The sequence below is a fragment of the Nicotiana tabacum genome, unplaced genomic scaffold, assembly GCF_000715075.1.
Source record: "Nicotiana tabacum cultivar K326 unplaced genomic scaffold, ASM71507v2 Un00002, whole genome shotgun sequence".
In the NCBI taxonomy this organism is placed as follows: domain Eukaryota; kingdom Viridiplantae; phylum Streptophyta; class Magnoliopsida; order Solanales; family Solanaceae; genus Nicotiana; species Nicotiana tabacum.
Genome location: NW_027438240.1, coordinates 1,060,443 through 1,086,053, shown reverse-complemented (window position 1 = coordinate 1,086,053; position 25,611 = coordinate 1,060,443). Strand labels below are relative to the sequence as shown.

Here is a 25,611-nt window from a genome sequence, read left to right as displayed (position 1 = left end):
TAAATCTTTCATAAGCTCATGCAACACAAACCATATAACACCTCAAATCATCTGCTAAGCTCGCATTCATCCTCGTGATGGTCATGTCAACTTTCTCAACCAATCCAAACTCAAATCGCAACACCTATACCCACTGGTAGAAAAATAATTCTCCACATAACAACATAAGGATCACACATCCGTAGATTACCCCGTAGGTGATAACCACTGACGAGGCCAATGTGTATAGGATTTTTCTACTCGTGCTTTGTCAAATTCTAGTATAATTTATGATATCATCCTACAAAGATTGGAAAAATCTATACTACAAACTTTTAATATTTCAACTACTATTTGAGAGAATCAGTTTGATGAAAAGTGAGTGAGGTTTAAAGCTTGTTAATTACTTAAACAAAAACCAAGAACTTTCGGAAGATTTATAATTTAAAAGAGTTGGGAATCGTTGAATTCACTTGATAATATATTACAATAAAATCTCAATTTTTACATGTATTTCTCTTAGGAATAATTGCTTATTGCTAATACAATTATATTTAGCTCACTAAGAAGTAGTCAATTAATAGCACTCCGTGAGGTTATGTGATTAATTGAGTTAAAACTAGTGACGATTAAACCAAAATATTTTTCTTGCTTGAATTGTGCTAAGAGGTAGTAAAAACTTCGTGAGAATATTTTTACTAAAAAAAATCAATAATCTTACCTCCAACAATTTCTCCGTGAGAATTAAAACTGAGGCAAGCAAGATTACGAAGTTGCAATAATAGATTACTAAAAATTACTCTCACTCTACTAATTATTCATTGGTTAATATATATCAATTTTTCTTCGTGAGAATTACAAAATAAATATAAGAATAACTTAGAGATAAACTATGTAGAAGTGATAATAATGATTAATTAAAACTATTATTACGACACAGTACAAAATATAAAAAGAAAGTTTCAAGCCAAGGATGTATTAAACTGAGATGATATTATATATAAAGTATAAAAAGAAAGTTTCAAGCCAAGAATGTATTAAACCGAGATAGTATTATAAATATATGTATCAAGTTTCATCAACTATCCCAACAAAAGAAGTTACTCCATTACGAAGTAAGAAAAACTAATTTAGGAACAAAGAACTTATGAAAAAATATTATTCTTCTAAAAGAAAGACAACTAGTAGGAAATACTAAAGACAAAAGAGAGAGAGAGAGAGAGACCAAAAAGTAGTTTTCTCCCGTAAAACACAATGTCTTCTCTTCAAAATTCACACCTTATTTATAGAGTTTTCTTGCCTAAAGTTCTCCATAGTTGCAACTATGGAAATTGTAGGTGCAACTATGACCTTGCCAATTGAGTTTCATTCCGCAGAGGAAGAACCATAGTTTCAACTATAGTTTGCTAGTTGCAACTATGTAATTTGCTCCATGATTTTCAATTGCTATTGTCGCAACTATGGTGTTATATTTGCTTCTTCATTCCTAGTTGACTACTCAATTCCCACTCTTTTTTTGCTTCTTTTCTTCAATTTTCATATGCTCTTTCTCCTGCGAAGTATGTTAGAAAATATGGGAGAACATGGTATATTTATTCATGTTTTATTTAAAATATTTAATATTTACATATAAAAATATATGAATAAATTATATCCATCAAATTTCCCCACACTTGAATCTTTTCTCGTCCTCGAGGAAAAATATTTCTAATGAAAAAGAAATTGTAACATTTTCTTCAAAACTTTTGGTCTTTGTAGGATAGAAATTCTATTCAAAATAATTTCCTCCATCATGCCAAATAATTAATCTTTTAAGCTTCACCAAATCATTTACCTTGCTTCTGATTTCATTTTTGAAAAAAAACAAAAATTTGCATTCTTTTTCTCTTGAATCTTTCGGAATTGATTACTTTATTATCACACGTCTTGAATATCACAATTCTTCATCCATAGGCTTGCTATTCATGTTAATCTCCACTAATATAGATTCAACACTGATTTTTAAAATCTATTTAGGACTTTTTCTTGGCTTATAATGTCAGGCTTCAGGCTGGTAGGATAAAGATATTTTTGTAGTGACTTTTCTTCTTCCAGCTTGGAGCAAATGCTCCTTGATACTAATTATTCCATCTTTTTTTTTCCAGTATTTTTGCATTTTCTTTTCTTTATGTATATATGCTTTCATCAACATAAAGAGATATAAGAATATACACACTCTTATATATTAGATTTCTCTCCTTTTTTTTCTTTTCTGTTTCGTGCCTTGCACAATTTTTCTTCCATTTTTCTAACAAACATTACTTATCATGGCTAGAAGAAGTAATAACTATAATAGTAATATACATCTTTTTTTTTTATTTTTTTGTTTTTGGGTTATAGACCATGGTGTTTTTAAAAAGAAAATAGGATAAAGGCTCAAAGATAGGATCTAAGAGGTAAAAGCTTTTTTTTCTTGGAGAGAATAAATTAAAAGAGGCTAAAAGGTGTATCAAATAAAGCCTAATTTCATCTTTCAAGAATCAGTGTCATCCATTATTTCTCCTCGAAGAACATTTAGAGCAAGTTCTAGAAAAATTATTGAGTCTACCTTCTTGTGATAAGAACTTTTCTCAATTCCTTTGATCTTGCGAGTTGGAGAAGCTAGTTTTGCCTTCACAAAATTAAAGTCATAGGCGTGGAACTGATATGATAATGAAGAAAAGACTTAATATTTGTGCGCAATAGAAATAATTTATTTTACTAATTAAAAACCTACAGTGACACAATCATTAAGAAAAAAAAATTATTATAATATTATAGAATTCTTTTTTTCAAGGAGAAAAAAAAATTAACAAAAGAGAAACTTTCCTTATAACAACTTTTAAAGAAAGAACGTGATCATTCTTTTTATATTATTATATATATTTTTCATTTTTTTTAAAATAAAGCAATAGAATTATGACATATAACTAAACACGTGATAAGAGATATACATATATAATTAATTTAAGGAAAAGAAAAAATTAATACTAATGTATATAAAATAAAAAATCTTTTTGGCTTTCAAATTTACAATCACAGAAGAAAGCTTGAAAGAAACTGTGACTACACATGTTCTATGTGTAATAGACTGAACTAATTTAACCTGATTCAATAATTAATTTACACAATTAGATGGTTAACCAACCAGTGACTTAGGCATACCGACCAGCATGGAATTACTCCTGTATAGATGGCTCTGTTTTTGTAGAGGCCTTCATGGGATCTTCCCGGTTGTACAATAATCTGGATATTAACCAAATCAATTGGTTAAGCATTTATTCATACAAATCATATTGGTCTTATGGGGTTCCATTGCTTCACCCTCAATGGTTACGGGTAGGTACCATAAGTCTGAGTTTAACGTCGTCAGCTCGACTTATTGAGTGTAGAATTCATTAGTCTATCAGAGTGACTGATGGACGTTGCTCAAAATGTCCTCCAAATTATAATTTGAGTCTCTGACCATTTACCTTAAATTTATCTCCTCCACTGTTCTGTTGAATTTCGATTGCTCCATAAGGAGTAACACCTGTAACATTGTAAGGACCTGTCTACCTGGATTTTAATTTTTCTTGGAATAGCCTGAGTCGACTATTGTAAAGAAGTACATGATCTCCAATTTTAAAACTTTTTTGTCGGATCAAATTGTCATGCCATATTTTTGTTTTTTCTTTGAAAATTCTGGCATTTTCATAAACTTCCAACCTCAGTTCTTCCAATTCATTAACCTGAAAAAATCTATTTTTACCAGCAGATGTTAATTCAGAGTTTAATGCTTTGAGTGCCCAAAAAGCTTTGTGTTCTAATTCAACTCGCAAAAAGGCAAGCCTTTACAAAGACTAATTTATATGGGGATGTTCCAATTGGCGTTTTGAACGCCGTTCGATATGCCCATAATGCATTATCTAATTTTAAAGACCAGTATTTTCTTGAAATTCCAACCGTCTTTTCCAGAATTTTTTTAACTCGCGGTTGGAAACTTCAACTTGCCCTTGTGTTTGAGCATGATATGGTGTTCCAGTTTTGTGAGTCACACCATATTTTGATAGCAAAGCAGAAATATACTTATTCATGAAATGAGTTCTTTGATCACTAATGATGACTCGAGGTGTGCCAAATCTAGTAAAAATATTTTTTCTAAGAAAATTACACATTGTATGAGCATCATTCTTCCTTGTGAGGATGGCTTCAACCCATCTTGATACATAATCCACACCCACAAGGATATATTCAAAAGAATGAGAAGAAAGAAAAGGACCCATGAAATCTATTCCCCAAACATCAAATATTTCACATACCTATATTGATTGTAATGGCATCTCATCTCTCTTAGTGATATTACCTGTTTTCTGACACCTGTCACATTATGCGACATATGCTCGGGCATCTTTAAAGAGTGTTGGCCAGAAAAATCTGGCCTCCAATACTTTAAATGTCCTACGGTTTGCAGCATAATGACCTCCAATTGCTCCATCATGACAGTGATACAAAATTTTGGTCATCTCTTCTTCAGGTACACACCTCTTGATGGTATTATCTGCACAAATTTTGAACAAGTAAGGTTCATTCCACAAATAATACTTAGCATCAGAAATAAGCTTTTTTCTCTGTTTGTAAGAGAGATCTTGGGGTGTCCATCTTCCAACCAAGTAATTAACAATATCTGCGAACCAAGGTGGTTGAGTCACAATAGAGTCAACTGAAAAAATGTGTTCATCAGGAAATTCTTCTTTTATCTCGTTGAACTTGAGGGAAGGGTCTTCTAGTCTAGACAAATGGTCAGCTACCTGATTCTCTGTTCCTTTTTTATCTTTTATCTTAAGGTCAAATTCTTGTAGAAGTAAAATCCATCTTAACAATCTAGGTCGAGCATCCTTTTTTGCTAAGAGGTATTTTAGAGCTGCATGGTCAGTAAAAACAGTGACCTTCGTTCCTATCAAATAAGAACAAAATTTATCAAATGCAAATACTACTGCCAGTAACTCTTTTTCTGTTGTGGCATAATTCAGTTGAGCCTCATTTAGTGTTCTACTGGTATAGTAAATGGGATGAAAAATCTTATCCTTTCTCTGGCCTAAAACAGATCTAATTAACGTATCACTAGCATCACACATAACCTCAAAAGGTTGACTCCAATCAGGGGACACAACTACAGGGGCAATTGATAATTTCTCCTTCAGGGTGTCAAAAGCTATCATGCAATCACCTGAAAAATCAAACTTAACATCTTTCATCAAGAGGTTAGTCAGAGGTTTTGGAATCTTTGAAAAATCCTTTATGAACAATCTGTAAAAACATACATGACCTAGAAAGCTTCTAATGCCTTTAACAGTTGTGGGAGGGGTAATCCTACTATAAGATCAATTTTAGCCTTATCAACTTCTATTCCATTAGTAGTGATTTTATGTCCTAAAACAATTCCCTCTGTAACCATAAAATGACATTTTTTCCAATTCAGAATCAAGTTTGTCTCTTCACATCTCTTAAGAACTAAAGTCAAGTGGTAAAGAAAATCTTCAAATATTTTGCCAAAGAGTGTAAAATCATCCATAAAAATTTCAAGAAATTTTTCAGTCATGCCAAAAAATATTGCTGACATGCAATGTTGAAATATAGCAGGGGCGTTGCACAGACCAAATGGCATTCTCTTATAGGCATATATTCTGTGAGGACATGTGAAAGTTGTCTTATCCTGATCTTCGGGTGCAATTAGTATTTGGTTATACCCTGAATAACTATCAAGAAAACAGTAAAACCATATCCTGCAATTCTTTCCAACATTTGATCAATAAATGGTAAAGGAAAATGATCTTTTCTGGTAGCATCATTGAGACGTCTATAATCAATACAGACTCTCCATGCTGTAACAGTCCTCGTAGGTATGAGTTCATTATTTTCATTCTTTATAACTGCCATACCTCTTTTCTTTGGTACTACCTGAACTAGACTTACCCAAGGGCTGTCTGAAATTGGGTAAATAATACATGCTGCTAAAAGCTTGACAATCTCCTTTTCACCACTTCCTGCATTATAGGATTCAATCTCCTTTAGGGTTGGATTATTGTCTTTTAGATATCCTCCATGAGTATTCTATGGGTACAAATTGCTGGACTAATCCCTTTGATATCCTCTACAGTCCAACCTAAAGCTCCTTTATGTGCTTTTAAGACTTGAATTAGTCTTTCTTCTTGTTCTGCAGTCAAAGAAGATGAAATAATTACTAGAAATAATTCTTGCTCAAGATAAACATATTTTAAATGAGAAGGGAGAACTTTGAGTTCAATTTTCGGTTGAACTTCTTCTGATTGCATTTCTTTATCGTTAGAATCATTTTCCAGTCTTTCAGTTTCTTTCCTGATTGTGGGATCATCATCTTGTGTAGTGTCTGATTTGGTCAAACATCTTTCCATTGAGTCAGAAATTAATTGATCATCTTTGAATTCATCTTCAAGATCACTAATCATGTCAATATAAAAGCATGAAGATGATGCCTCATCTCCTGAAAATCTTAGTATCTTTTGCATATCAAAAATGACTCTTTCTTCATCAACCCTCAAAATTAGCTGTCCTTGATGAACATCTATGATTGCTCTTCCTGTAGAAAGAAATGGTCTACCTAAAATTATTGGTTCATCAGGAAATTTTTTCATTTCAAGCACTATAAAATCTACAAGGAACACAAACTTATCTACTCTTACAAGCACATTTTCAATTATTCCCTTAGGTTTCTTAGTACTTTTATCTGCAAACTGAAGTGGGACACTTATGTCCTTCATTTCACCAAGATCCAATTTTCTAAAGATAGAAAATGGTATCAAATTTACTGAAGCTCCAGAATCACAAAGTGCTTTTTCAAAATATACTCCTCCCAAAGTGCATGGAATGATAAAACTGCCAGGATCATCAAATTTTTATGGTAGCTTATTTTGAAGTATAGCACTGCATTATTCAGTAAGCATTACCACAGAAACTTCTTCCAATTTCCTTTTGCTTGAAAAAATTTCTTTTAAAAATTTAACATATGAAGGCATTTGCAACAAAGCATCAGTGAAAAGAATATTAATATGAATCTGTTTCAAGATTTCGAAAAACTTTTCAAATTGACCATCAAGTTTTTCTCGTTTTATTTTTTGTGGAAAAGGAATTGTCACAGGTGGGGCAATCAATTTTTCAGAAATTTTTTCTTCCTTATTCTTTATTTCTTTCTCCTTTAATGGTTCAGATAATTTTTCAATATTCTTACCTTTGTCTACCTGTTGTTCTGTCTGGTTCTTTTCTTGTCTGTCTGCATAAGGTTCATCAAGTTCCTTACCTGACCGTAAAGTGATGGCCTTAAGGTGCTCCTTTGGATTTTTCTCTGTATTGCTTGGTAAGGGACCCTGAATCTTTTCTGACACAAGAGCCGCCAATTGGCTTAACTGAATATCCAGATTTTTGAGGGATGAAATTTGGCTTTCCATCTTTTCATCAGTGACCTTAATATACTTATACAAAAGGTCATCAAGACTTGGATGAGCTTGTTGGGGCCTCTGCTGGTATGACCCTGCTTGTTGATATGGTCCTACTTGCTGATAAGGTCTGTAATTCGGTTGTCTACGATTTTGATTCTGGTATCCCGGCGGGCCCTGCACCTATTGTTTCTGGAAGCTTTGAGAGTTTTCTGCACCATTTGGGTTACTCCACTGAAATTCTGGATGCTTTTGTGCCATTAGACTCCCAAAGGGATATGGCTTGTAACCGATGACATTAACATGTTCATCCGTTTGATTGGTTGCTTGACATTCATGGTTCTGGTGGTTTCCTCCACACATGTCACAAGCCTCTGATTGGTTTGATTGTTGTCTATTCACCTGAAAAGATTCAAACTTTTGTGCCAAAGAAATAATCTGTTGCGTTAGTGTATTCAATGCATCGACCTGATTTACCGTAGCAGCCTTTTTAATGATTACACGCTCGGATGGCCATTAGATAGCGTTCTCAAAAATTTCATTCAATAGTTGCAATGCTTCCTCTGTGGTTTTTCCCATTATAGAACCTCCTGCAGCTGCATCTATCATATTTCTAGCAGAGGGTTTTAACCCGTGATAGAAAATGTACAATTGCATATATTCAGGAATGTCATGGTGTGGGCATTTTCTTAACATTGCTTTTAATCTTTCCCAAGCTTGATAAACTGACTCAGTGTCAGTCTGCAAGAAATTAGATATGTCTTGTCTTAACTTTGTGATTTTAGCAGGGGAAAAATATTTGTTTAAAAACTTCTAAGTCATCTGGTCCCATGTCATAATGGACCCTTGAGGTAAACTTCGCAACCAAGTCTTGGTACCTCCTTTTAAAGAAAAAGGAAATAGCCTTAACTTGATAGCTTCAGGAGGTACTCCATTGTACTTAGCAGTTTCTACAAGTTCTAGAAAATCAATTAAATGACTTTGTGGGTCTTCACTTGTATCACCAGTGAAGATACAAGATTGTTGATTTGTTTGAATCAGGCCGGTCCTGATTTCAAAGTTGTTGGCTGCCACTAGGGGCTTCCTGACACTAGATTCACAGTTGAAGTGATCAGGTCTAGCATAATCCCTAAGGATTTTGTTTGCTGGCCTTGGCGCCACTTCATCAAACTACTCCTCTACATGAACTGGTGGTGGAATCTCCAGTGGATTGTTATCATCTTCTAGTTGGTGCTCCATTCTGTCACAAGTTATGCTTTGAGAAGATAATGCTTGTCCTTTCCTGTGCAATCGAAGAGATCTTTCAATTTCAGGATCGTAATTAGCCAACTCTTTTGTAGAAGAGCGGGTCATAAACTACTTAAAATTTTGAAAGTAAAAAAAAATTAAATTTAATCCTAATGTAGTGCTAGTAATTGATAACTAAACTAAAGAAAATTTCAAAGAGAATATAGATAGTTAGTGAAGAAAAACAAATACCATAATATTGTAGATAATAATACTAGTAATTAGGCTACTAATAAAATAAAAATATATATATAAAACAATGAAACTAACAATTAAGCGTTAGTAGTAATACTAATAATGAATTGAGATAATAGAGTATTATTAAGTATAAACAAAAGTTGTACTAGTGGGTAATAATAGTGATCAGTGAGAATAACACTGTAGAAGTACTAATAATAATGATAAAATATTACCCCAAAAAACAATAAACAATGATAAGAAAATAATAATATGTAACAACAAACTATATTGAAAATTAGAAAAAGAAGTATGTCGAAGTACTTGCAACGAGAAAAAAAATGATACAACAAGTGATAGTACTAATAATAATTATACTAAATATAATGAAGGAAAGCTAATGATAGCAATAATTGGAAGAAGTACTAATATATTTTTTTAGAGTGCTGTTACGAAAAGAAAACGATAATATTAATATGATAGTAGTAGTTATAGTACTACTTAGTAAATAGTGATAATAATAACATATAACAATAATAAAGTCTCAAATTAGTAACAAAATATTTAATCTGAAGTATATGTATGCAAATCCCCGGCAACGGCGCCAAAACTTTGATGAGGCCAATGTGTATAGGATTTTCCTGCTCGTACTTTGTCAAATTCTAGTATAATTTATGATATCGTCCCACAGAGATTGGAACGTCTGTAGCCAAACATCTATGCTACAGACTTTTAATATTTCAACTACTATTTGAGAGAATCAGTTTGATGAAAAGTGAGTGAGGTTTAAAGCTTGTTAATTACTTAAACAAAAACCAAGAACTTTTGGAAGACTTATAATTTAAAAGAGTTGGGAATCGTTGAATTCACTTGATAATATATTACAATAAAATATCAATTTTTACATGAATTTATCTTAGGAATAATTACTTATTGCTAATACAATTATATTTAGCTCACTAAGAAGTAGTCAATTAATAGCACTCTGTGAGGTTATGTGATTAATTGAGTTAAAACTAGTGACGATTAAACCGAAATATATTTCTTGCTTGAATTGTGCTAAGAGGTAGTAAAAACTTCGTGAGAATATTTTTACTAAAAAAAAATCAATAATCTTGCCTACAGCAATTCCTCCGTGAGAATTAAAACTGAGGCAAGCAAGATTACGAAGTTGGAATAATAGATTACTAAAAATTACTCTCACTCTACTAATTATTCATTGGTTATTATATATCAATTTTGCTTCGTGAGAATTACAAAATTAATATAAGAATAACTTAGAGATAAACTATGTAGAAGTGATAATAATGATTAATTAAAACTATTATTACGGCACAGTACAAAGTATAAAAAGAAAGTTTCAAGCCAAGGATGTATTAAACTGAGATAGTATTATAAATATATATATCAAGCTTGATCAACTATCCCAACAAAAGAAGTTACTCCATTACGAAGTAAGAAAAATTAATTTAGGAACAAAGAACTTATGAAGAAATATTATTCTTCTAAAAGAAAGACAACTAGTAGGAAATATTAAAGACAAAAGAGAGAGAGAGACCAAAAAGTAGTTTTCTCCCGTAAGACTCAATGTCTTCTCTTCAAAATTCACACTCTATTTATAGAGTTTTCTTGCCTAAGGTTCTCCATAGTTGCAACTATGAAAATTGTAGGTGCAACTATGACCTTGCCAATTGATTTTTATTCTGCAGAGGAAGAACCATAGTTTCAACTATAGTATGCTAGTTGCAACTATGTAATTTGCTCCATTATTTTCAATTGCCATTGTCGCAACTATGGTGTTATATTTGCTTCTTCATTCCCGGTTGACTACTCAATTCCCACTCTTGTTTTGCTTCTTTTCTTCAATTTTCATATGCTCTTCCTCCTGCGAAGTATGTTAGAAAATATGGGAGAACATGGTATATTTATTCATGTTTTATTTAAAATATTTAATATTTACATATAAAAATATATGAATAAATTTTATCCATCAACCACCTTCTTAGCCTCAAACTGAAATCTCTCTATACCCGTTCACAACCACAACTACTATGCAATCACTTAATCTTCCTGAGTCGGAACTCATCAACAAGACATGAAAATCTACTTCATTACACAAATGAAATAACATGAAAGAATCTTTCAAAAACCTTCATAACTCAAGGCTGTATGACACATCCACAGAAATCGAGCATCCAATAGTTCTTTTCACATCTCAAGCAAACTCTTCCTGTCACATTCAAACCATCTGAACACATCCCGTAGTCACTTCCTATTCATCATATGGCCATCCAATCACTCACCGAGCCACCAGTCCCACTCATAGGGACACCAGTGGACATAGAAGTCCCGAAGCACATGCTCACACAACTGAAACTATCGAGCCTAAGCTGCGTTCCAAATCAGGCCTCAAGTCCTCTAGACTAGCCCATCACCAAAACACAAAAAACTCATCTCGCACCTCATCCATGGAATCCATAAGCCATCAATGTACAACTGATACCGAGCACTCACGTGCGCATACCAGTGAGTGGAAGGAATTCGAAGAGATACGCTTCAAGCTGAATCAATGCTCCACGATAAGGAAAGAAAGATGGGAAGTTTATCCTAAATGCCTTGTAGCCTCTCGAAGATAGATATGAGCGTCACCATACCGATCTGCAAGACTCTACTAGACACTTGTTCATGACTCGTAGAGCATATGAACCTAGAGCTCTGATACCAACTTGTCACGATCCAAAATCTAACTAGTCGTGATGACACCTAACCAACCCGCTAGGTAATTCAATTAATAATAAATCACAATATAATGATAATGATAAGAGTCAAAAATAAATAACTGAATTTTATACAACTCCCTAAGGACTGGTACTACGAATCATGAGTTCCTAAGACTTAGAGTTTACAAAGTTGATATGAAATACATACATCATCTATTCGAAATATACATAAACAGATTTTTATAAATCTAAAGCTACCATGAACAAGAGGCAGTTATAACTGAAACACAAGTTCATCTTCAATGCCAGCTCCCGCTATACACAGCAATATTAACATCTAAAATCTGCACGCAAAGTGCAGAAGTGTAGTATGAGTACAACCGACCCCATCTATTTAATAAGTAACAAACCTAACTTTAGGTTGAAAGTAGTGACGGGCTTGGACAACGGTCAGAGTCCGACACCAACAGCCAAGAACAACTCGTAACAGTATAATGAAAACAATACAAGAAATACTTAAATATATAATACTCAGCTCGTTCATAGTTACGGAAAATAGGCATGCTTTTCAGGTATAACAGTAAAACCTAAATATTTCTCCGAAATCACCAAAATGTGAGTATGTCAGAAAACTGAGATTTTTTCCAAAAACTTTCAACAACAGATAAGATGTTTTATTATCAGACAACATGAGGAAAGTACATCTCTATGACTACATGTCAATGTGCATGTGAAGTCACGAATGTCACCATATCGTACAACATGAGGAAATGCATCTTTATGCCTACATGCTAAGCATGAATGTCAAATGTAATGCACCACGGTGATAAACTCGTGTGCTCATGCTCTCGGAGTAGTCAACCTCACTCAGCACACTCAATCACTCAGCACCTCCCAGTCACTCAGCACCTTTCAATTACTCAGCACCTCCCAATCACTTAGCACTCGCAATCACTCGACACTCGCACTCAGTAGGTATCTGTGCTCACTGTTGGTATGTCAGACTTTGGAGGGGCGATCCTGCCCAAGCGCTAATATAAGGCAATTATGGCATGCTGCGGCGTGCAGCCCGATCCTATAAATATAAATCACAATTAGGCCCTCGGCCTCACTCAGTCATCAATGTCTCGAGTGACTCGAGCTCACAATTCTCATGCCAATCAGCCCAAACAATGATAACATGATGTGACAATGAATGATAACATAGACTGAGATATGATATGCAAATGAATGAATATGACTGAGTATGTAATTGCCAATTAAGCAAATAACTCCACAGCAGAAATGACCTCAGTGAGTCCCAACAAAATAAGCATATAGCCTAAACATGGTTTCTAACATGGATCACAACTCAATTACTCTATCACATAGAAATTTCATGGATAAAAACAAGATTAGGTAGCTACACAGTACCACATAATCAACCGAGTTATTCACACGGTGCACGCCCACACGCCCATCACCTAGCATGTGTGTCACCTCAACACCAAACACACAACATGTATATTCAGGGTTTCATACCCTCAGCACCAAGTTTAGAAGTGTTACTTACCTCGAACAAGCCGAATCCAATACCAAGCAAGCCAAACAATACTCTAGAAATGGCATCCCGCGTGTACCGACCTCCGAATGGCTCAAAACTAGTCAACAGTAACTCAAGAAAATCAAATAATACCAAAAAACACAAACTCAATCGATAAAGGTGGGATCTTTAATCAAAAACTCAAAGTCTACCAAAAGGTCAAACCCGAGCCCGCACCTCAGAACCTATCAAAACTTACAAAATCCGATAACCCATTCAATTACGAATCCAACCATACTAGTTTCACTCAAATCCGACTTCGAATCAATGTTTAAAACTCAAAAATTCTCTTTATGAAATTTTAGATAAAACCCCCCAATTTCTCTCTTAAACTCATCAATCAAATACCAAGAACGAAGATAGATTCATGAAATATAATCAAAATTGAGTAGAGAACACTTATCTCAAACCATATGGTGAAAATCACCTAAAACATCGTCTCAAACTGAACTCCATAGCTCCAAATATGATAAAATGACTGAAACCCCCCAAAAATAGAGTACTTATAACCACTGAACAGAAACACCCTTCGCGATCGCGGGACATCGTTCGCGATCGCGAAGAACAAACCCGACAGCCTCCAAAAATACCCTACACATTCACGAAACTTCCCATACGAATGCGATGACCAGATGCACCTGCACTACGCGATCGCGACAAGACAAATACGAACGCGAATAAAAAATCTCCAACTCCTAGCTTCTCAACTCAACTCTACGCGAATGCGAGCTGACGAACGCGAACGTGTTGCTCGGGCCTCCAAAGGTACGTTAACGCGGTATAACAGTCGCGAACGTGAAGAAGGAAAAAGTCCAGCTCCCATAATACACTATGAGATCGCGACCCAATCTTTGCGATTGCGAATAAGGCCTGAAAAACCAGAAATCAGTAGTGCCAAAAACATGGAAACGATCTAAAACTCATCTTAAACTCACCTGAGCCCCTCGGGACCCCGTCCGAACATATCAACAAGTCCTATAACATAACATGGACCTACTCTAGGACTCAAATCACCCACAATAATATCAAAATCATGAATCGTGTCTCAAATCGAACTTAATGAACTTTGAATCTTACAACTTCCAAAACCCTTGCCAAACCTTATCAAATCAACTCGGAATGAACTCAAATTTAGAACACAAGTCTCAAATGATATAACGAAGTTATTCTAATTTCTGAAACAACAATCCGAACCCGATATCATCAAAGTCAACTCCCCATCAAACTTATGAACATTCCAAACCTTCAAATTGCTAACTTTCGCCAACTAGTATAGAAACCTTCTAGAAATATCCAAATGCAAATCCGGGCATACGCCCAAACCCAAAATCACCATACAAACCTAACAGAACTATAAAAACTTCGATCCGAGGTCAAATACTAAAAAGTCAAACTTGGTCAACTCTTCTAACTTAAAGCTTCTTAGTTGAGAATCATTCTTCCAAGATTATGCTTTGCACTACAATAAATATCCTGCAGTAATTGAAGGATATAGTGATATAAGTTGAATCACTGGATTATCAGAAACAAAGTCCACAAGTGGATATGTTTTTACCATTGGTAGATGAGAAGTGTCTTGGAAATTATCCAAACAGACATGCATTGCTCGCTCTATAATGGAGTCTGAGTTTATAGCTATAGATAAGGCTGGAGAAGAAGAAGAATGGCTCTGAAATTTCTTGAAAGATATTTCATTTTTGCCCAAACCAGTGGCTCCTATATGCATACATTATGATAGTCAAGCGGCAATAGGAAGGGCTGAGAGCATTATGTATAACGAGAAATCTCATCACATACGACGAAGACATAACACTGTTAGACAACTACTCTCTAGTGGAATTATCATAATTGACTACGTAAAGTCAAAAGATAATGTGTCGAATCCGCTCACAAAAGGCCTAAGTAGAGAGGCGGTTGATAAATCATCAAATGGAATGGAACTATGACCGAGGACAAGTCATTGTGGCGGTAACTCTACCTAGAAGACTAGACATCCCAAGATCTAGGTCCAAGGAGGTCAAACAAAGTCATTAATGATGGTTCAACATTGTCAAATAAAACTTTGATCAATTCTCGTATTGAAGACAATGTCCAGTACCAAGGATAAAATATTAATGCTTTTTAACAGTTTTTAAGTTTGATACGGAGAATATCAAATAATGTATCAATGGGATAACACGTTTAGGAATCACCTATGTAAGTGTGAAATGTAAGACGTTTCAAGGAGAATTTTGTAAGGCCAGTTCTCTACGCACTTATGAACCAGGGCGGTGTTCATGGCTGAAATGAATATAACAATGAGAACCAAAGACGCTTAAAGCGTTCATTGTGTGACTTATGGGGCTGTCTAGGTAAATATCAAAGTTCGACGGTTCAAAGATATCAAATCTACTGATTGACCGAGTATATCCGACATAAGTTCTCTATGGAAAGTTCAAAGGGAAATCTACTTATCCAGATGCGATTAATCCTTGCTTGTAAATCACACAGTTTTTCATGCATGCATATTTTCAGATAGCCATTCTCCATTCATGTGGGGGATTATTGAATTTTTTATCTAAAGATGTGTGAATGGAAAAATGGAGGGAAAGATTTGGAGGAAAAAGAAAAGTTTGAAGTATTCCTTTTACCAATGCACTTTGTCCCTCATCAGAAAATGGAAAGAAAATCTTTGTACTTATAGAGATAAACATATCTTCTAGCTCGTAAAGAGTTGGGAAGAAGTAGTTCCTCGCGCCGTCGTCGTCGCTCAGCTTCGGCTTCCGATTCGGAGGATTCAAATTTGGATTTAGATTTGGTCAATTGATATGATTGATTGATAATTTTTTGTAATTGTTGGCTCGACTTCAAATTCGGATTTGGTCAATTGATATGATTGATAATTTTTTGTAATTGTTTGCTATAAATACATAGGAGTGGCCTCATTTTTCACCACCGAAAATCTGAAAACTTTCCCCTCTTTCTTCTGTATTTCTGCACTATTTTTTCAAAGCAAAAACGTAAGCATCAGTGTGGTTTATTGCCGTTTGTTGAGTTCGCCAAAATTCTGTAATTTCCATTGCCGGTATTAAAGAATAGTTATTATATTCTATCCTGGGAGGAATTAATCCAATAACCTTGGGCAACACTGAGGGGATTAAATTCCTTAAGAAAACACAGTTTTCTGTTGGGCTTGGAACTTTTTATTCTTCTAATTCTGAATCTGTTATTGCTTTATTATTGCAGAAATTATTTCCGAACACAGTTTAATAACAGAGAATGCAAGAAAATAAAAATAAAAAATAAAAATTGCATGGTTTTATTGATGAAGCCTTCAAATGATAAACTTCAATTAACTTCTCTTCGTGACACCTATGATTATTCTTTCTTCATACGAAACATCATGATCCATTGAAAATTTATTTTCTCATTATTAATCGTATTCATTTGTCTTTATAGCAAACTTATGCCAATAGTAATTTTTTCTAGTAAAAATATAAATGAAATAGTCGCTAATGTTATAAGGATCGTTACCAAAATTATAGGTAGTTTGAATCAAGTATTGCACTAGATTAAACTAAAATTGTACAAACATGAAACAACAACAAGTACTTAGCCCAAGTACACCAAAAATTTAAAAAGGGTAAGTTATATTTATTTTAAATTCTAAATGAATAAAAAGGTGTGTATTTTTCTTCTTTTAATGTTTTAATGGGTAGTCTCAATATGGAACAGAAAACAATCTAACTGCAAATAAAACAAATTCAGATTCATCCTATGACAAGAAAAATTTCTTGATCCCTGTAATTAATCAAATTATCCATCTGCACCCAGCTTTGTACACTTTGTGCACATAAGCCACAACTTTTAAAAATTCACAAACAATTAATATCAAATCTTATCGAAACTGGTAAAGCTTACAATTGCACTGCAAATCAGGTTTCCACCATTGGTGGATTCCATGAGCTCGTTTGAAATCTGGAGAGGGGCTCAAATTAACAGTAACAAACGCAGAAGGAAGTAGGTGCGACGGTTCCGACTCTTTTCCTATAGCAGTCAAAATAATACTTCTTATTGAATTCTGCGTCGCAATCCGTCCAATTTCCCCAGCGCCAATGGCAACCATCTTTTCCCGATGTTCGAAATATCCAACATATTCCGAGCAAATAGGATCAGATGGATTCACAAACAAATAAGGAACCCATGTAGATAATATAGTAAAATGATCATTTTTATGTGGAGGCTCTGGCCTGTGACTTTTGACGGCAGCAACAAGTCCAGCTTTGACAACACTATGAGCAAAGCGAATTCCATGCTTCAATTTCTCGTTCTTGATTTTCTCTATTGGAAGAGATGCAAATGGTGGATTAAACAAATATGTTTCGAGATGAATGTCCATTTTAATTACCATATCCCTTCCAATTGTTAATGCAATTGCAGAACCCAATGAATGACCTGCTAGCCAAATATCCGAGGGCCCATAATTTTGAACAATGCTTTGTACAGCTTGAAGGGCAATATAGAAGCGAGAGCTATTGTGAAGATTATTGCGAATGACTCGAAAATCCAACTTGTAGTCCTGTGATCTGCTATCTTTTTTGGCAATTGTGCCTCGAAAGGCGATCACATACTTTGGTGGATTCTGATTCTGACCGTGGGTTGAGTAATAAGAGTAGTTGAAATGAGAATTTGGAAATTTGTATTGGAAAATGGCGCCGAAGTAAGATTGGTCTTCACTGTCCACCAAAACTTGGATTAACTGAAAATGGAAGAATTCCCACCAGGGCGGAGCTAGAGCTTTAGGACCTTGTCGGTTTTGCTGGCGGTCACGTTCAAGAATGTACACGCTCTTCACTAAGCTTGCTGCTACGGACCTCCTATGATCTGTATTTTTCCTGTGAATGAAAATGAAAACTTGACTCAAATCTTAAAGTCAACTACATATAACTTTAACTAAAGATAAAATTTTAATTTGTCTTAATTACTAATGCGGCCTAGAATTCAATTAATACATCCTTTAAAAGTTGTAGCAAACGAAGAGTTCATATATAGATCTATTCCAAATTTGAAGAATTATAGCTTTTTTACCTTTTATTTGAAAAGAATCTTAGATTAACAACTTGAACCATCTCAAAGCTAAGCTTAATATATGCCCTTACCAATCAATAGCAGTGAGGTATAATGGACCCGACAGGCTGAATATCTCCCTTTCAGAGGCCATCAAAAAAAGGAATTCCCCTTCTTTTTTAGCTTCGGATTGAACAATTGTGACATGAACTGAAAGCAAAAGCACGCACACATTATAGGCAATTAATTGCCTCAATTCATGCAATGTTGAAATGTTTAGTAGTCCACAGACATTGCAACATCAATTTGCATATATGAATTGAGGATGAGATAATTAAGTAGGATATGTACATCAAATTGGAACAAATGAAACACTAAGTTGAAAACACACAGTTCTAAGAATGAATCAGAATCGAGTGTTGAAAGCACAAAATAAAATAGTATCCAATGATATCTACAAGAGAAGAAAATTACCTGCTATGAAAGAGCAATAGGGTGTGGATTATAATCAAACATACCCACCCCACTTCAAAATCTGCAGGCAAGTTGAGAGAAAGAAAACGTGCAGAAACTACTAGTATTGGAGAAGGAAATGTAGGAGGAAAGAGTGGGCACACCAAAGTCCAAAGGAGATCTTTACCAAGTCCAAGGTTTGGTAAACGCCAAAACTCTTAATAGATTCCAAACGACAATAAATAAGGACAAATTTTATAAATTAATGTAATAATGGGACTGGTAGGATTAAGAATGTCCAGCAGTACGTCCAATTTCGATTAGCTTTTCATATATCTTTAATGTTTGTCGAAACTCAAATTAATTTTTCTTTAATCTATAATGTTTGTTGAAATTCAATAACCAATGCATATATATTAGTAACAAAAGTTAGCAATAACTTAACCATTTTATGTAACACTATTACTATTTGAAGAGTTAAAAATGTATTTCTTGACCATGACGTTTTCAAATACTTTTTAAATATTTTAACTTATTAACCAATGTAAATTTTTAGTACTTTTGATATAATTTTTCATTAGGAAAATTTTATTTTATTTTATCTTTTTAAATGAAGGGGCAATGAATTCACATTGAATATTAACAAATTTGACCTTCACATACTCCGAATAGATGCAAAATGGGCCCGGGAAAGGGGGGGGGAGGGTGTAATGGGTATACCTGTGAGTTAATAGAATAATTCAAACTGCATTATATTTATTAGCAAGTAATATGATTAAATATAAAGACAAGGGTAACATGACAACTACTGCCTTTCTGACTTCAATCATGCTATCATGAAATAGGTATTTACCTAGGAAAAATATATGCAAGTTGCTGGGTTTTTAATAGTAGAAATTTCCGGAAGAAAACCAGTTCTCTGACAAAACCACATTAAATATATCTAAATTTAGTTCCCATAAAGGGAATATAGTAAAAATATCTAATTAATTATGAAGTCAAACTTGAACCCATAGCTTGAGACTTGAGTAGCTATAACTTGGAAGAAAAACGAAGATAGATTCTTGAGGAGGACGTGGAGCTCCTTTGAATACTCCATTAAAATGCAAAATTGCTAATTAATTAAGCAAAGTCTTGTCACGACCCGGAATTCCCACCCTTGAGATCGTGATGACGCATAACATTTCACTTGTTAGGCAAATCAACGTTAGATGTCGTTATTAATCATTTTTAATAATTCAAATCAAGTGAAAACCAATAAGCTGATTAAACCGAAATAAAATAGATAAATCTGATAAGCGACGATATCCAAATACAAATTCCAGAACTGGCGTCACGAATACACGAACATCTAGAGTACAACAAAATAATAGTCTGAATGAAAGCCTATATGTCCGAATCGAAATAAACAGCTAGAGTAATGTAGAATGGGACATTAAGGCAGCGAACGCTGTGCAACTATACCTCAAGTCTCCGTCAAGCACCGGATCCGAGCAATCTATTGACCGTCGCTAGGACCGACTCCAAAATCTGCACAAGAAGTGCAGAGTGTAGTATGAGTACAACCGACCTCATGTACTCTGTAAATGCCTAGCCTAACCTCGACGAAGTACTGACGAGGCTAAGGCGGGTCACTCACAATAACCTGTATGCAGTATAATAATAATAATAACAAAGAAGGAAAACAAGAAATGAACGTAAGCTAGTTAATTTATGAAAATGAACTCAATCCTTGAATTCATTGAATCCAGAATATCAATCCTCAGAATATAATATAAAAATACTAAAAACTAACACAATACAACAATGAGTACAACAACACAATCCGTTGCGGCGCACAACCCGATCCCACTGTACACATACAATCCTCCCTTATTCCGCCATAACATCATTTATCAATATCAAGAATCACATATAAAATCCGTTGCGGCGCACAACCGGATCCCACCATATCATCATAATCAATGTCGTAATTCTCCCTTATTTTACCATATCACAATTTATCAATAACAAGTATTACGTACACAACAGTTGCAGCGCGCAACCCGATCCCACTCTATCAGGGTGAAAATCATTTACACCCCTCAACTTTTCTTTAAAAATTAAATTTCCTGCTCAACATTGAGCATAGTCATTCTCCCCCCTTTTATGTAAGTTAACTTTTTTAAATACCTAGTTACCCTTACATATCAACCTTTTTTTTTTACTTAACTTCTTAAAAATCATGAAAATTTTCGTTTGTTTATCAAAATATATATAACAAAAGTACATATAGAAAGAAGAAAAATTATTTGTGAGACGAAAAAAGAAGAGTGAGAAATAGTAATTTAAGTAATATTTTCTATCGTGAAATAAATGAGCGGAATAAAAATAATTTTATTTTATTTATAGCAATCAAAGCTCTAATATATATTTGTAAAGTGACATAAAAGTAGTAAAAACTTTATAAACATATTTGAATGTAAGTAATAAAAAAATAATTAATAAAAATATAGATAAATTTATAATAGAATTCTATATAAATAAATGAGTTTTGATCGTTATTAATGAAATAAAAATGGAGATAAATTTTATAACAGAATTCTAAAAGATTATCTATTATATTGTAAATGCATCCTAAATTATAATTTAAAAATTATTTTATTAATGACGATCAAAACTCATTTATCTATATAGATGATAGAGAATAAGAGAGCGAAACTTAAATATATATGTACGCATACGCACATACATACATACATACATACTTACTTACTTAATGCACGTAATATTTAAATAATAATTATAAAAAAATAGCGTTAGATTTTGTAATAAAATTATAAGAAGATTATTTTACTTATAATGCTAATGAACTTAAGTATATCTACACTAAGATAGAAAATTATATAAACTATAGGTAAAATGTCTAGGTTAAAAAATAGAATATTATTCGATATAATATAAAAAGGTATTACATAGATGGAGAATTAAAAATGTCAAGGGCAAAATTGATGTTGCATAGGATAAGAGGGGGAGAATGACTATTGTTCAATGTTAAGGGGAGAGTTTGATTTTTAGAACAAAGTTAGAAGGTGTAAATAATTTTCACCCCACCGTATCATTATAATCAATATCATAGTCCTCCCTTATTCCACCACATCACAACTGCTGCGGCGTGCAACCCGATCCACAAATATTATCAATAAAAGTAATCAATTCAATAGCTCAATTTTACAAGAACCTCTACAATTAAGGAATATGAAAGCAAAGCAAAAAAGGGACCCCGTACTAAAACAAGGAATGCTACAATTAATACAAAAGCAACAAGACAAGCCAAATACATGACAGTTAAAGTGTACAAGTAAGGCAATTAAGGCAAGTAATAATTAATCACGGAGTCATACCAGGAACGAACAATTTAATACAAAGATAATTAATGACAAGTAACAAATTACAGCATAGAAGGCAATTAAAGCATGTAACAAATTACAGCATAGAAGGCAATTAAAGCATGTAACAAATAAGGCATAGAGTGAGATAATTCATGAATTACGCGTGTAACAGCGTATATGCGAGGTATATACACTCGTCACCTCGCATATACGCTGTTACACGCGTAATTCACATAGCTTATAGTTCAATGGTTCCTAATTCCCTCAAATCAAGGTTAGACCCAACACTTACCTCTCTCCGCAACCAAATCAAAGCTCAACCAGGGTCTTTCCTCTAAAATTCGTCTCCAAACCAATCAAATCTAACCAAAATCGACTTAATATTATTAAAAAATGCTAGAGAAATAAATTACAATAGATAAAGCTAAGATCTTTACACTTTTCCCAAAAAGTCAACAAAAGTCAACCCGGGGCTCGCCTGGTCGAAACCCGGGGCCAATGATAGATTTCGACTACCCATGACCCTACGAGTTCATATATGTTCAATATTCGAGTTCAAATCGACTCTCAAAACTCAATTTCTTATTTTTTAAAAACACAAAGTTTCACAAATTTTCAGTTTGATTCATATGATTTTGATGCTAAAATCTAAGATAAATTGATGGAATAGGAATAGAAATGGATTAGAATCACTCACCCAAAATTTATATATGAAATTACCTCTTCCAAATCGCCTCCTACCGAGCTTAGGATTCCAAGATATAAAAATGAGGCTAAAAATCTCGCCCCTCAGCTTTTTGTCGAGTTGCATATGTCGCAAATGCGAACCCTGCAAATGCAAAGAATCCATCGCAAATGCGAGACATCTCACACCTCTGCTGTCATCGTAAATGCGATGATTTGTTCGCAAGTGCGAACATGGACAATTCGCAAAAGCAATCCTAGTGATTGCAAATGTGAAAAATACCTAGGCCATGCCATTATCGCAAACGTGATTGGTAGTTCGCAAATGCGAACTCTTCAAGCCACTGTGCTCTTCGCAAATGCGAGATCTGAGCACCAACAAAAATCTGAACTCCTATGAACTCTATGAAACGCGTCTGAAACTTACCCGAGCCCTCAAGGCTCCAGACTAAACATCCACACAGGTATAAAAACCTCATACAAACTCACTTGCGCGATCAAAATACCAAAATAATACCTATAACTACAAATTAGACGTGAAAATGTATGAAATTTTAAAAAAAACTCAAGAACATGCAAATTTACAACTGGACGTCTGAATTATGCCAAATCAACTCCGTTTTGCACCGAATTTTGCACACAAATCATAAATGGTGAAATGTAACATATTCCAAGTTTCTACACCGAAATCCGAACCCGGTAGAAACAAAGTCAACCCATAGTCAAACTTGAGAATTTTTCAAACCTTCAAATTACTAGTTTTCATCAAATCACGTTAAATCAAGCTAGGGACTTCCGAATTCGATTTCGGGCATACGTCTAAGTCCCAAATCACGACACGGACTCATCGGGACCGTCAAAATATTGATCCATATTTTTTTTACACAAAATGTTGACCATAATCAACTCAAATGAGTTTAAGGTAAAAATTTACATTTTCTTCTATTTTTCACATAAAACTTTCCGGAACAAGACATGGACTGCGCATGCAAATTGAGGGACACTATATGGAACTAGTTGAGGTCTCAAAATACAGAAATAAAGACTAAAACCAAAGTGACCTATCGGGTCATCACATTCTCCACCTCTAAAACAAACGTTCATCCTCGAACGGACATAGAAAGGTACCTGGACTAGTAAAAAGATGTGGATATCTATTCCGCATGTCCGACTCGGACTCCCACGTGGCTTCCTTGATCGGCTAATCTCTCCAATGTACTCTAACTGAAGGATAACTCTTAGACCTCAACTTTCGGACCTGCCGGGCAATAATAGCCACTTGCTCCTCCTCATAAGTCAAATCCTTGTTTAATTGGATTGAGCTAAAATCTAACACATGGGACGGATCACGGTGATACTTTCAGAGCATGGACGCATGGAACGCCGGATGGACTGGTGATAAACTTGGTGGCAATGCCAGTCTATAGGCCACCTACCCACTCTCTCAAGAATCTCAAAGGGTCTGATATACCTAGGGCTCAACTTGCCCTTCTTTCCGAACCTCATCACACCCTTCATAGGTGAAACCCGAAGCAATACCCTTTATCTAACCAAGAATTCAACATCACGAACTCTACGATTAACATAACTATTCTTCCTAGACTGAGCTGTGCGAAGTCGATCATGAATCATCTTTACCTTTAACAACCGAGCCTCTCCCGGCTCAAACCAATCAACAGGCGAACGACACCACCTCCCGTGAAATGCCTCATAGGGAACCACTCTAATACTCAACTGGTATCTGTTGTTGTAGGCAAACTCCACAAGCAGCAAGAACTAATCCTAAGAACCCTCAAAATCTAATACGCAAGCGCGAAACATATCCTCTAATATCTAAATGGTGCGCTCGGACTGTCCGTCTGTCTGGGGGAAGGGGGGGTGAAATGCTATAATAAACTCAACTCGTGTTCCTAACTCACGTTGTACGGCCCTCCAAAAGTGTGAGGTGAAATGCGTACCTCGATCAGAAATGATGGACACCGGCGCACCGTGAAGTCGGACGATCTCACGAATATAGATCTTAGCTAACTGCTCTGAAGAATAGGTAACTGTCACTGGAATGAAATGTTCTGACTTGGTCAACCTGTCCATAATGTCCCATACCGCGTCGAACTTCTTAGTCCGTGGGAGCCCAACAACAAAATCGATGGCAATACGCCCCCACTTCCACTCAGGAATCTCCAGCCTCTGAAGCAAACCACTAGGTCTCTGATGCTTGTACTTTACTTCCTCACAATTCAAGCACTGAGATACATATGCAACTATATCATTCTTCATTCTCCTCCACCAATAATGCTGTCGCAAATCCTGGTACATCTTAGCGGCACCCGGATGAATGGAATACCAGGAACGGTGGGCCTCCTCAAGAATCAAATCACGAAGCCCATCCACATTGGGCACACAAATCTGACCCGGCATCCGTAAAACCTCATCATCTCCAACACTAACCTTCTTGGCACCACCGTGTCGCACCGTGTCCTTAAGGACGCTCGAACAAAGAAGATCGGAATACCGTGCAAGCTAGAACCCGACCAGGCTCCGAAACATCTAACCTCACAAATTGATTGGCCAAAGCCTGAACATCTGATGTAAGCGGCCTCTCACCAACTAGAATATACGAAAGGCTACCCATACTCACAACCTTTCTATTCAAGGCATCGACCACCACATTGCCTTCCCAGGGTGATACAAAATGGTGATATCATAGTCTTTCAACAACTCCAACCACCTCATCTGCCTCAAGTTGAGATCCTTTTGCTTGAATAAATATTGTAGACTTTGATGATCCGCGAACACCTCACACGACACGCTGTTGAGATAGTGCCTCCAAATCTTCAATGCAT

The 25,611-nt window shown here is 35.0% G+C and overlaps 2 protein-coding genes and 1 non-coding gene across 4 annotated transcripts; 1 reads left to right on the top strand and 2 right to left on the bottom strand.

Moving 5' to 3' along the window:
• Positions 1-4,364: 4,364 nt before the first annotated feature.
• On the bottom strand, positions 4,365-6,776 carry LOC142178840 (uncharacterized). The gene is made up of 3 exons (XM_075248591.1): positions 6,143-6,776; positions 5,727-6,023; positions 4,365-5,206 (listed from the first exon to the last, which is right to left on the bottom strand). Exons 1-3 carry the CDS (start codon positions 6,774-6,776, stop codon positions 4,365-4,367), a joined length of 1,773 nt encoding a protein of 590 aa, XP_075104692.1.
• Positions 6,777-8,115: 1,339 nt separating this feature from the next.
• Positions 8,116-8,222, top strand: LOC142178850 (small nucleolar RNA R71). Its single transcript, XR_012707066.1, has one exon. It is a non-coding gene; the product is annotated as a small nucleolar RNA R71 (small nucleolar RNA).
• Positions 8,223-16,971: 8,749 nt separating this feature from the next.
• On the bottom strand, positions 16,972-18,907 carry LOC107775993 (GDSL esterase/lipase At4g10955-like). Of its 2 annotated transcripts, XM_016595800.2 has the most exons (3): positions 18,735-18,907; positions 18,353-18,470; positions 16,972-18,088 (listed from the first exon to the last, which is right to left on the bottom strand). In XM_016595800.2, the coding sequence occupies exons 2-3, from the start codon at positions 18,412-18,414 to the stop codon at positions 17,092-17,094; spliced, it is 1,059 nt and encodes a 352-aa protein (XP_016451286.1). In that variant the 5' UTR covers positions 18,415-18,470; positions 18,735-18,907; the 3' UTR covers positions 16,972-17,091. The 2 variants fall into 2 exon arrangements, with proteins under 2 accessions (XP_016451286.1, XP_075104709.1); XM_075248608.1 differs by lacking the exon at positions 18,735-18,907 and having other exon boundaries at positions 18,353-18,557.
• Positions 18,908-25,611: the final 6,704 nt, after the last annotated feature.

What these genes read in the sequence shown, in the direction of transcription:
- LOC107775993 (XM_016595800.2), bottom strand. Translation starts at nt 18,414, where the DNA reads ATGGCCTCTGAAAGGGAGATATTCAGCCTGTCGGGTCCATTATACCTC. An exon ending in TACCTCACTGCTATTGATTG is followed by an intron (nt 18,089 to 18,352) that starts GTAAGGGCATAT and finishes TTTCATTCACAG; the next exon opens with GAAAAATACAGATCATAGGA.
- LOC142178840 (XM_075248591.1), bottom strand. Translation starts at nt 6,776, where the DNA reads ATGAAGGACATAAGTGTCCCACTTCAGTTTGCAGATAAAAGTACTAAG. An exon ending in AGCACATAAAGGAGCTTTAG is followed by an intron (nt 6,024 to 6,142) that starts GTTGGACTGTAG and finishes CCTATAATGCAG; the next exon opens with GAAGTGGTGAAAAGGAGATT. An exon ending in TTTCTTGATAGTTATTCAGG is followed by an intron (nt 5,207 to 5,726) that starts GTATAACCAAAT and finishes TTGATTTTTCAG; the next exon opens with GTGATTGCATGATAGCTTTT.